The sequence below is a fragment of the Gambusia affinis genome, linkage group LG07, assembly GCF_019740435.1.
Source record: "Gambusia affinis linkage group LG07, SWU_Gaff_1.0, whole genome shotgun sequence".
Taxonomy (NCBI): domain Eukaryota; kingdom Metazoa; phylum Chordata; class Actinopteri; order Cyprinodontiformes; family Poeciliidae; genus Gambusia; species Gambusia affinis.
Genome location: NC_057874.1, coordinates 12,937,078 through 12,949,314, shown reverse-complemented (window position 1 = coordinate 12,949,314; position 12,237 = coordinate 12,937,078). Strand labels below are relative to the sequence as shown.

Genomic DNA, 12,237 nt, shown 5'->3' with positions numbered 1-12,237 from the left:
AGAAGTCAAACAAACAACACACAAAATAATAATATGAAAACATTACCTTTCAAATAAACTCATAAGTAAATGAGCTTAGATAATTTTTTCTAACATCCTCCAAACTGCATGTCACTCAGATTAGGTAAATAATTCATTGAAAGCTTCATGGTTTTCCATCACCAAGCAGTTCCATCTAAGTCCCACATTATTAAATGCTAGGCAAAGTTTTGGATGCAGTAGTGTAAAGTGAACAAGTATGCCTCTCTTTCTGGTAATCAGTAAGAGGTTGTTTTTCAGTTCTTATTCCAGGAAATCTCTGAATGCTTCGAGATACAAGACAAATTGGACAATAAATTGCTTCCAATTGGGAACAGTTCTTTCCTATTCCAACATTACCCTGCAGAGCACAATGCAGGGTCCATAAAGACATGCATGAATGAATTTAATTTCAGTAGACTTGGCTTAGTTGTGCAGTCCTCACTTCAGCCTAATAAAATGAAGCAGAAACTGTGAAACAGGCCCCACCCAACATCAGTGTCTGACCTCATAAATGCGTTCTTGGAAAATTGGTCAAATAATCCCAGAAGCACACTTCTAAACATTGGAAAAATGTAATGTTTTATCTGCAGTGGGTGGGCAGATATTATGTTAAACCCTGTGGATTAAGAATGATAATCAATGGTACTTGTATGACAGGAGATACGCAAATACCTTTGGAAATATAGTCTAATTTCACACATGGAAAAGATGAACTACCTACTATAAACTGTTCTATGAATCTTTTGGCTTTTTTCAACTTAAATCAAGGGTGTCAGAAATCATAAACTGTCTTTAAGAATATTTGTAACAGCAGTCCAGTGAAGATTACGCCTGAACAAAAACAGGCATAATCCATAGGTAGATGGATGATCAATCAATCAATCAAATTTGTGTAGCACATTTTAGCAACAAGGCATTTCAAAGTGCTTTACATCATAAAAACACAATAATGGAATAAAAACATCATGGTCACAAATTGGAACCTTGTTCACAAAGATCTGAGAAACAACACTTCATACAATACAGACATATTTGAATCTATTAAACAGCAATTCAGGGCTAATCAATTCTGTAAAGGACTATTACATATTGATTAAGTTTAAAATTTTCCCAGTAATCAATTACATAAATTTTTTTATCAACCTACTAAGATCACCAACATAAAAAATACTTCTCATGTTCATTAAAGGGCATTGTCCTTTTAAAATAAACTAAATTATATGTTAATTAATAATTTATTTGAGATATGCCTAATCCAATCATCTTATCTGACATCTGATGATAGTTTTATATGTACATTTCACTTATGATTCATATTGTATCTAAGTGAAGAAAAATAAACAAGTGGGTAAAACTTAGAATTATGTGATTTGCTTTGCTACTGTAAATGTTGATAAATAAGAGCAACTAATCAGCTTTTAGTTCCCCTCAGATTCTTATAACATTTCTTCCAATTAATCAGATTGTAAAAAAAAAAAACTTCTTTAAATTGCTTTTTTAAAATGTTGTTAATGTGCAGACTTCACTCAATGCCTTTAGCTTGTAGCTCCTCTTTGACTCTGCTCAGGTAGTTCTCATCAGGATAGCTAAGAGGACTACAGAGAGGAGGTAGAGCAGCTGGTGGACTGGTGCAGAGACAACAGCCTGATCCTGAACGTTGACAAGACAAAGGAGATGATTGTCGACTTCAGGAAGAACCGGCCCAGCCACACTCCACTGCTCATCAACAGCTCGGCTGTGGAGGTGGTCAGTAGCACCAAATTGCTGGGGGTGCACATCACAAATGACCTCACCTGGACTGTGAACACCACGACTCTGGTCAAGAGGGCACAGAAACGTTTGTATTTCCTGCGGAGGATGAGGAGAGCACACCTGGCCCCGCCCATCCTCAAGACGTTCTACAGAAGCACCATAGAGAGCATTCTGACCAGCTGCCTCTCTGTGTGGTGTGGAGGCTGTAGCGCCTCCGACTGGAAGAACGTGAGGAGAGTGGTGCGGACGGCAGAGAGGATCATCAGGGCTCCCCTTCCCTCCATTCAGGAAATTTCATCCCAGCGCTGCGTGTCCCGAGGCCGACACATCGCCACTCACCCCTCACACCCCCACCATAGACTGTTCTCCCTGCTGCCCTCTGGAAAGAGGTTCCGCAGCATCCGGTGCAGGTCCACCAGGTTCAGAAACAGCTTTTTCCCACTTGCCATCAGACTGCTGAACTCTTAACTGGACTGCACTCGAAATAACTGGTCTCCACTTCATGTACGTAGCTAAATAACTTCTATTTTACTGTCATTCCTGCACTTTATATTTAATATTTATATTTTATTGTGTATTTTATTTATTCTGAGTAACCTCATTGAAACCTCAAAACATTGTCCTGAGCCGTATGCAACGAAATTTCGTTATGTATACACCCCTGTGCATACAAAATGACAATAAAGTCTGTCTAAGTCTAAGTCTAAGCTGAGAAATCAGAAAATGTAAAAGGATTAATACACGACACTGACAGTGAATACAAAGGGAACAAACTGGGGAACCAAACTGGTTTTCTTGCTAATAGGTAAGCTTCAGATAAATCACATTTCTATTATGCTACTGTTTTGATCTGCTGAACTTCCATTTTCTTCTATGTCTCTGTTTTGGCTTCCATAGTGAAACATTTGTAATAAAAAAAAAGCAACATAACCATCAACATTTATGCACCAGTTTCTGGGGGCCCTGTTTACTACCAAGGTTTTCAGGTTGAACCATGTTAATTGTTCGCTTCAAATAAATAAAGCAAGTTCTGTTGAATGTAAATTTCTTAATTTATATGAAAAACTGAACCCAATAATCATATGACATTTGATTACAGTTATAAATTACACTGTGATTCATATGATACATGTAAAGAAAAAAATAAACAATTAAGTAAATCTTTCAAAAGGATGTGATTTGTTTAGTTATGTTTTGATAGATGAGAGAAAGTCTTTCAGTGAACTTCAAAGTAACCAAAGTAAGTCTTATTTATTATAAAACATGATAGAACAAAAAGTGGAAATTCAAATTCAATTAGTCAGATTTTGGAATTTAAAATTCACTTAATGTAAAACAAAAACTTCACTGGATGCCCTTAGCCTTCAGCTCCTCTTTGACTCTGCTCAGGTAGTTCTCATCTGGATATCCATAACTGTAAAAACAGAAAATATAGAAGGTTTAATATGAAACTAAATACTGAAGCACAATGAAGACAGAGTCATTAAATTAGGGGACCGTACCACTCTGGTCCTCCTGACATGGACGTCTTGTGGTGGATGTCATTCCAGGTCACCATGTTTTCCGCCCCGGTTGTCCTAGAAGCTCCAACAGTGAAAATCAGCTTCTGGTCAAAAGCTTTATTCAGGAGTAGCAGAACTTTGTTGCCCTCTTTGTTGTCTGGAAGATATGCATATCTGGTAGTTCCTCTATAGAACTGGCCAGGATTTGGGTGATTCTCCTGCCAGGTAGAAAGAAAAAAATTCAGGTTAATGGAAGCTGTCTTAAACTACATGTTAAATTACTGATATATGTGTCGAGACATTACCGTCTGTTTTCCACTTGGAATGTTGTAGGTGATGCATATATGGCCACAATCTTTGAATCCAGGTAGGGATAATGGATACTTATTCCAAGACATTTTTCCATCAGGTTGGTTTCCCTTCATCACACCAAAAACATCCTTGCATATTGGACAGATGGGTCCACATGCTTTCAGTGCATTTTGCAGGCACTCCTTACAAAATGCATGCTTACACTTCAGCTGCTTCTTATTAGTAAAATCAGACAAACATAGTGGGCATTTATCATCTTTCTTGTCCCCTGTTGTGATCTTGCTTGCTGATTTTTTTCTGTTTTGTATTGAATGACTTTTATTTCTAGTTTTATTGAACGCCTCTTCAGAACCACTGAACCAAGTGGTACGATTAGGTGGAGGAAGTGACATGGGTGACGTCATCATCTTCTGGTACAGACCCTGAGCTCTGACAGCATGGCTCTCCATTGCTGCGTTTCCACCATGTCCTTTATATGATGGTTTGACATTAACTTTCCCCTCACTGATGCTGGATTCTTTAAAATCCACATTGAACTTAGATTTGATCACTGTAAGTTGGTCATTATGAGAAGACTTCAGGTTTTTCCACTGGTTCTTATTTATGGTCAGACCTTCATCAGCAAGATCATCTTTGATTGTCATGTTGACTTTCATTGAGAGATCACCACTGACGTTGCGCATTAGTAGCCCTGGATATTTGTCGGTCATGTTTGTCCTCCTCAGTGATGAATCGTCTGGTGTAGGTTTGTGCTGTTCAGCTGGTGTGTTTGTCGTCTGCATCGCATTCAGGACTGCACTGAATTCATCTTGGCTTTGCTTTGGACCACTAACAATAACTTCTTCAGATGACATGGTGAGCAAAATCTTGTCCTTGTTTCTCTTGATGACTTTTAATGCATCACTCCACTGATCTGGATCTACAAACTTGAGAGGAATCACTGCCTGGCCTGAATCAGTAGAGCAGCTCTGTGAGAGATCAATGAACTCATTGAGAGCTTCATGAGGGTTTCCATCTTCCTCTTCAGCTTCAAATGTCACATGGACCTGTGCCACCATCTTAATTTTATTCTTCCTCTCAATCTGTTTAATTCCTTCCTTGTAGATGTGACTCATGTACCAGAAGTGACTCAGCGGCTGAAGGCAACTTTCTTGAGCTTCTTCTTCAGGTTTTCTTGGAGGAAGGGTTTCTGCTGTCGAGGTAAACGGATTACCAAGCATATCCTAAAATGAAAACAAAAAAAATGAAAATATTCAGTCAGAAATATTCAGTTCTTGCAGTGAACATAAGTGAAGGATTTTAGTGTTTTATTTCATATTCTCAGGGTGACTCACAGAATGCTCACTAGTTTCTTTTCCATCATCTGTGTTTAATAATTCAGTTTCTGACGATCACTCAGAAAAATCTTTAAAACATAAATGTACTGGGGTTCTGTGGTGGTGCAGGGATTAAGCACAACCCACATATGGAGGTCTTAGTCCTCAACGTGGCTGTAGCAGGTTTGATTTCCTGCCTGGCGACCTTTGCCGAATGTCTTCCCCCTTCTCTTAATACCCACTTTTCTGTCAATTCACTGTCAAATAAAAACCAATAGAGCCAATAAAACCTATAAAAGAATTTATAAGTTAATAATGAGGTTCAATTATTACTTCCCAAAGGGCCAAGTTGGTTTAGATCAGTGTTTCTCAATTCTGGTCTTCACTCCCCCCGCACTGCATGTTTTAGGTGTTTCTCTTCTGCTACACACCTGGATTGAATCTTTGGGTGATTAACAGACTTCTGCAGCACTTGATGGTCATGCAATCATTTGAATCAGCTGCTCTGGAATAGAGGAACATCTAAAACATGCAGAGCAGGGGGTCCTGAGGACTGGAATTGAGAAGCACTGGTTTTAGATTGTTTTTTTTTTTGTTTTTTTAATAAATGAAATCCTAATTTGGATTTTGCATTTGCTCAAGTTACTTCTATCCAGTATTTAAATTAGGTTGATGATCTAAAACATTTATTTAAGTGTGTCAAAAAGAAAACACACCAAAAATTTGGTAGATAAGTGAACACTTTTCCAAAGCACTTTACCTGTTTTAGAGTGTGTAGAGCTGATGGCTTCAAATCAGCATCATTGGTGTTTACAGAAGCAGCTGGAGGAGTCGGATTCACCGAAGCATCGTCTGCTGTTTGTGGATCCTGCTTTGGTGTTCCCACCATTACAGACAAGATGGTGACTAATTCGTTTTTGTCTTTTGTACAAAGTGTTTTACCACCCAGCTTCTGAAGCTCTTCAAGGCCTTCAAAATAAAAATAAAAAATTGAATGAAAAATAAATATAGTTGTCAATAGTTTGCATTGTGGTAAATCAATGTATTCAAAACAAAGTTTTCCTTTTAATGGAGTTAGATTAACAGGAAGTTGGTGAGTCTATAAATGAAAATACAGTTGTACTGTACCTGGAAGAGGTGAAACCACAATCACAGCCCGATCATCTGGTAAAAGCTTGTGAACTGTGCAGTCTATTTTAGGTTCACATTTGCTGAACCAAACCTGAAGGACTATTTGTAGATCTGTCTTCTTTTTATTTTTATCCAACCACTTCAACGACAGAGTCAGTAGGACTTCTTCTTTTGGAGTCTCCTTTGCAGCCTGTAATAATTTTAAAACATAGACCTCACGATTATTTAGAGCAGACCTGGGCATTTTAAGGCCCGCGGGCCAGATATGGCCCGTTGGGCATGCCTGTCCGGCCCGCGTCCCCCCAGTCAAAACAAAACACCGTATTTTCGTGTGCATGCGACACAGCTGTCTTTTATTTTGAAAGGGCTTGACGCACCGTTTATGAATGCACGTACGTAAATGCTAACGCACAGCAACAGGTGATGCTAGCAGCCGAATACACGATCCCCACAAAATGTCATCTCACGGTAAAAAAAGAAAAGTTGATTCCGAATTCTGCATTTTTAACAAGGCATGGACAGCGAAATATTTCTTTATTGAAGTCAAAGGCAAGGCCGTGTGTTTAGTTTGTGGTGCGCAGGTGGCTGTGTTAAAGGAATATAATATCCACCGTCACTATGTGACCAAACAGAAGAGATACAAGAACTTTTCAGAGAAAGAGCACGTCACTGAGTCGTCTGTACTCGTAGCCAAGTTGCAAGCTCAACAAACACTTTTTACAAAACGCCTGGCATCTAGAGGAGCTGCAGTCAAGGCAAGTTTTGTCATATCCCACAAGATTGCTAGGAAGAGCAAACCTTTCTCTGACGGAGAGTATATTAAGCAGTGCTAATATTTCCTGAGAATAAAGACGCTTTTGAGAACATCTCCCTCTCCCGCCGCAAACGTAACGAGAAGGTTTGAGGACATCGCGACGAACCTGGTGCTGCAACTGAAAGACAGCGTGAATGATTTTGAGTACCGGTATTTTCCCTGGCTTTGGATTAGAGCTGTGACATACGGGACACTGCCCAGCTGCTCATCTTCGCGCGGGATCAATGCAGAATTTAGCATCACGGAGGAGCTGGCAGGCATGCGGTCAATGAAAGGGACAACAACAGGGAGTGAGCTCTTAGTAGAGGTAAATGCGTGTCTGGAAAGCTTGGGTCTGAACTGGGACAAACTGGTGGGCGTGACAACAGATGGGTGTCCAAATCTCACAGAAAAAAAAGTTGGTTTATTAAAGAGAATCCAGGACAAAGATACTTGAAGCTGTCTATTCCTTGTAGTATTTCAGTTTTGGTTCTTACAAGTTTTCAAGTCATTACAGTTTCATTTTGTAATTACATTTTGTAATAAGTTATTTTAATGTTACCTAAAGTGATATTAGTTTTGTGTGTGTACCTCTTTAAGTTTCTGCTATATTTAAAGTACTTTGTGGTACTTGTTTTCCCATTCATTTGCATCTGATTGGAGGTACTTTTGTGTTAGTCCTTCAAGTTGCAGCACTGCAGGTTCGTCAGGCTTTTTCCAACACTTAAAACCATTTATTGCTCATATATGCAGTTGATCAGTTGATTAATATAACACACACCATTTCAATTGTGGAGAGATTAAAAAGTTAAAAATAAATTCAGATGTGATATTTTTTTAAACTATTAATTTGATAGTATTAATTCTCACTTCAGCCAAACCACAAATTAATTTTTATTAATATTTACTGAATATTCTTCTTAACAAAAGAATATGATTTAAATATTTTATTACAACAAGAGGTATGAGAAAATGAATAATGAGTCAAGATTAAATTTGAGTCATTGCTGGATCGGCCCTCCAACATATTTCAGATTTTTCATGCGGCCCCCTGAAGAAATTAATTGCCCACCCCTGATTTAGAGCTATTCACTTCTGTATATTTTTAAATACCGAGTCAGAATGGTTTACACTCTTACTAATAATCAATGAGAAATGTTTATAATTTCAGACCACCTTCTTCCATGTTTTTCCTGATGCCCTATGTTATTTATCTGTGATAATGAGCTTCAAATGAAAGGTCTCTTTCACCCTAATCTTTCCCTCCCTTCACAGATTCTCTTTCAGATTCAGATTCAGATCTAGTTGGGTCGCTCCAAAACAAAATCCAAAGCACTTTACCTGTGTTAGAGTGTGTAGAGCTGATGGCTTCAAATCAGCAGTTTTAGTGTTTACAGAAGCAGCTGGAGGAGTCGGATTCACCAAAGCATCGTCTGCTGTTTGTGGATCCTGCTGTGGTGTTCCCACCATTACAGACAAGATGGTGACGACTTCTTTTTTGTCTTTTGTATAAAGTGTTTCACCATTCAGCGAATAAATCTCTGTGAGACCTTAAAAATACAGAAAAAAGGAACACAAAATAAATTTAGCTCACATACCATAATAAGGGGTTTATAAGCATGTCCAAGATGAACATATTCTTCAGTATTTTTATAGTTAATGTAGAATAGAATTAGATTAACAGAGAACTGTGTGAGTATGTAACATGTACAGTTAAAAGTTTTTCTTCAGTACCTGGAGGAAGTTCAATCAGAATCACAGCCCTCCCATCTGGTAAGATCTCTTGAACAGAGCAGTCCGCTTTAGTTCTGCTCAACCAAGTCTGGAGTGCTTTTTGTAAATCTACCTGTTAGAATAATTATGTTTTGTTATCATTCTTACATAAGTAGTTACCAGTTTGCTTTTCATTTAAAGGTTTAGTATTCACACCCCAGAGAGGTAGAATTTGTTAAACAGTGTGAAAGACAAAACTTGCTTTTTTCCTAAACCTTGAAGCTGCAGCTGCTTCTTATCTTGGGATACTCCTTAAACTGCTTGTGTGTAGAATGTAGTTCTTCCTTGTTTCAGAATAGCCCCCTTCTTTTATTTATCACTCTCCCACATTTCACTCCTGACTTCTTTCTTTCCTCCTACTTAATAAAAAGACAGGCTCTGCTGCAGGGAGTCAGAGCGCATGGTAAACGCCTTGGAGAAGTGGTTTGCTGTGTCTTCTCCTTCTGCAGAAGCTTGGTTGAAAACTCATAAACGTTGTCTGCGGTTCTCTTTTTATATAGGTTTAAAAAATACCTATCACTACCTTCTTTTTCTTTTCCACAGACCACCTCAACGTGAGAGTCAGCAGAACTTTATTTTGAGCCTGTGGAAGACCCATCTCACCCTGCAAACATGGAATAAAATATATCAAAAGACAAATCTGAGTAATTTCATTTTATTTATATATCTTTAAGTCAGATCAAAATTGATTTGCACCCTTCCTAATAAATCAGTAGCAAAATCTTTATTGGCATTTCACCAATCAAACCCTTATTAAAATTGCTGACCATCTCTTTCCATGTTATCATGGGTATCTATTTTATTTAGCCGAGATAATGAGCTCCAAGTCCTTGATTTGTTAAGTTGTAATTATAACTTTTGTGTGTAGAAATTTAACATTTGTAGAAATTGTAATTGTGTGTGTGTGTACTTTTATTTTGTATTCGTAATTTCATCATATTTGTGTATGCATTTGAGCACATATTTACAGGTACCCAGAGTTATGCACAAATGTTCTTTTTACGATTCAATATTCAATACAACTATCCAAAGTTACACACAAAGCTGCTTACACGAGTTATAAACCCAGTATTACACACGCACAGGTATTTCTGAGACTATTTTCTCTCCATACTTATATCCTTCTCTGAGCTTTCTTGCAAATAACATTGCAGCTGTGTTTCTCAATATATCGATTCACAGTCCTCCTTACAATACCACTGTCGGCAACTCTGTGATCTCCAAAAACTGATTGGATGCAATGTTTGGTAGAATATAATATGTTGGGAGTCAGATATTCAAGCTTTGAATTCTAATTATGTGGCAAGTTGGATGGACTCTTACTGCAGTTAGTGCTCTCTGGTGTTTTACAGCCAGCTCCTGTATTGCAATTTTTAGCAAAAGTATCACAGCTAAACATGTTCCTGAAATTGTGAAGTACTTTCAGAGAATGTTTAAAAATAAATATGTTATTAAATAATAGTGGTGCTACTATTTTATGATGTTGTTTAGAAGAAAACTACTTTTGTAGTATATACACAAAAATTTAAATTAGACATATTAAATGTCAGTGACGCACCTGAGCCACAAAGTCCATGGGCTCTTCTTCTTCCATGGAAGTAGACATTGTGATGGTCTACTTCCTTTCTTCAAAACAAAACAAAACAGATTTTAGAGACAATTCAGCTCATGTGACAAGCATTTTTATTTTGTTTTGTTTACTTATCTTCTATCAAATTACATAAAACATTGATATATGTAATTTGAATTATGATTCACCTGACCAATAGGTGAATCATAATCAGCTCCTGCCAATACAGCTGGAGAGCTTGACCACCCCAAAAGACATATCTCATGTCTTTATGTTTCTGCTTTGACCTTTACACGATATTTCCTGAAGATTCTCACAGTTTGAGCAAATAAACACTAATTAACTTTCGAAGAGCTTACCTTTTTGCCTGTTCGCGCTGCAAACGTTGACACCTTGTAAATGAATCTGAAAGCAGCTGAAGGTTTGTCAGAAACTGAAATCTTATTCTGTTATTCTATAATATTATAAAAGACGGCGTATCTGAAAAGAAATATAGTAATACGCACCTTTACTTTCTTTCAAATTTCTTTCTCTAAATCTTGCATCCATAGAAATGAATACTATTTTCTTTGACTCCCCCTAGTGGTCTGGAGCACTTCCGTTTTCAACACTTTTTCCATCCATCCATTTTCTTTACACCCTTCTTCCCTAAATGGGGTCGGGAGGGTTGCTGGTGCCTATCCCCAGAGGCGAGAGGCGGGGTACACCCTGGACAGGTCGCAGGACAACACAAAGACTTACAAGACTTAATTGGTTTAGAGAAACCAATTAACCTGACAGTCATGTTTTTGGACTGTGGGAGGAAGCCGGAGAACCCGGAGAGAACCCACGCATGCACAGGGAGAACATGCAAACTCCATGCAGAAAGATCCCCGTCCGGGAATCGAACCCAGGACCTTCTTGCTGCAAGGCAACAGCTCTACCAACTGCGCCACTGTGCAGCCCGCTTCAACACTTTTTGTTTTCTGCATTTCATTCGGGGGTGTCTTCTTTTTTGTTTGCTGCATTTTATTTGCTTTTTGTTTGCCGCATTTAATTTGTGCGCGTATTTTTTTTTGTTTCCATGTTTTCTCTTTTGCTGCGCATTTGCACCTGTCGGCCACCGTAGTCGGCCACCGTAGTAAGGAACCTGTGTGAGCAGACGCATGATGAGACTTTAATAAAAGTGTCTGAGCAATACAAGAGCCCTGGTCATTATCAAACACGACCATAACAGTGTGATGCAAATTTTATTTTTCATTTGTATTTAAAAAATAATAAAGTTCACGAACTGAGTCTTTATCATTATGTTTGGGCAAGGAATTTTTTTTATAAGACAAAATAAACTATCTGGGTTCATTTAGTCCATCACAACCAGAATCTCGAGGTTCTCCGTTGCTAAGTGTCGCTCCAAATCAGCGGAGAAATGACCCCAGCTGCTGCGCTCCAGACCGTAATATGGAGAAAATCCCCACTGGATTAGAACCGAACCACCCATTAACCTGTTAAAGAGAGCAACTTTCCACAGGAAAGTGTCTGCCCTTGCGGAGCTCGGGTAAATGTTGTGCTGTTCGTGACTTTACTTTAATAATCAGGCCGAGTTTAATTTGTGGCAGCAACAGGCGTGTCTTGAACGTGCTCCCAAAACAAAAGCGGTAGTTTTCACCGCCTACCGACAGATAAGGAAGCAAAAAGAATTTGGCTAAAAGTGAACACAAAATGCTTAATGTGTGCTCATTTCATTGTGTGGATAGAAAGCCAAGGGAAGAAAACCCGCATCAGCATCCGAAGCAACTGAGTCAGTGAAGTATATGCCAGCGCGGGTTATTTGCGGCCAGTTTTTCAAGTCGCCATCCTTCCCCGCATTAGCTGTAGGTATCGGTGAAACAATATTGCCACATGTAAGCTGCAATAGCTGGAGTTCCTACATATTTTGTAGCCTAAAATTTTCTGTGGAAAGCCGGTTAGCGAGTTGCTAACATGTAAACAAACGGCAGTTCCGGTTAGTGGCGGAAGTCCCGCCCATAAATCACGCAATGCCTCATGGGGGCTCGGAATAAGGTGGAAAAACTGTTTTTATTCTATGTT

The 12,237-nt window shown here is 38.6% G+C and overlaps 1 protein-coding gene across 2 annotated transcripts; it reads right to left on the bottom strand.

Moving 5' to 3' along the window:
- Window positions 1-2,801: 2,801 nt before the first annotated feature.
- LOC122834484 lies at window positions 2,802-10,644 on the bottom strand. Of its 2 annotated transcripts, XM_044122969.1 has the most exons (10): window positions 10,530-10,644; window positions 10,159-10,226; window positions 9,124-9,204; window positions 8,562-8,673; window positions 8,169-8,377; window positions 6,032-6,224; window positions 5,664-5,872; window positions 3,581-4,810; window positions 3,276-3,493; window positions 2,802-3,187 (listed from the first exon to the last, which is right to left on the bottom strand). In XM_044122969.1, exons 2-10 carry the CDS (start codon window positions 10,204-10,206, stop codon window positions 3,118-3,120), a joined length of 2,370 nt encoding a protein of 789 aa, XP_043978904.1. In that variant the 5' UTR covers window positions 10,207-10,226; window positions 10,530-10,644; the 3' UTR covers window positions 2,802-3,117. The 2 variants fall into 2 exon arrangements, with proteins under 2 accessions (XP_043978904.1, XP_043978905.1); XM_044122970.1 differs by lacking the exons at window positions 5,664-5,872; window positions 6,032-6,224 and having other exon boundaries at window positions 2,866-3,187.
- Window positions 10,645-12,237: the final 1,593 nt, after the last annotated feature.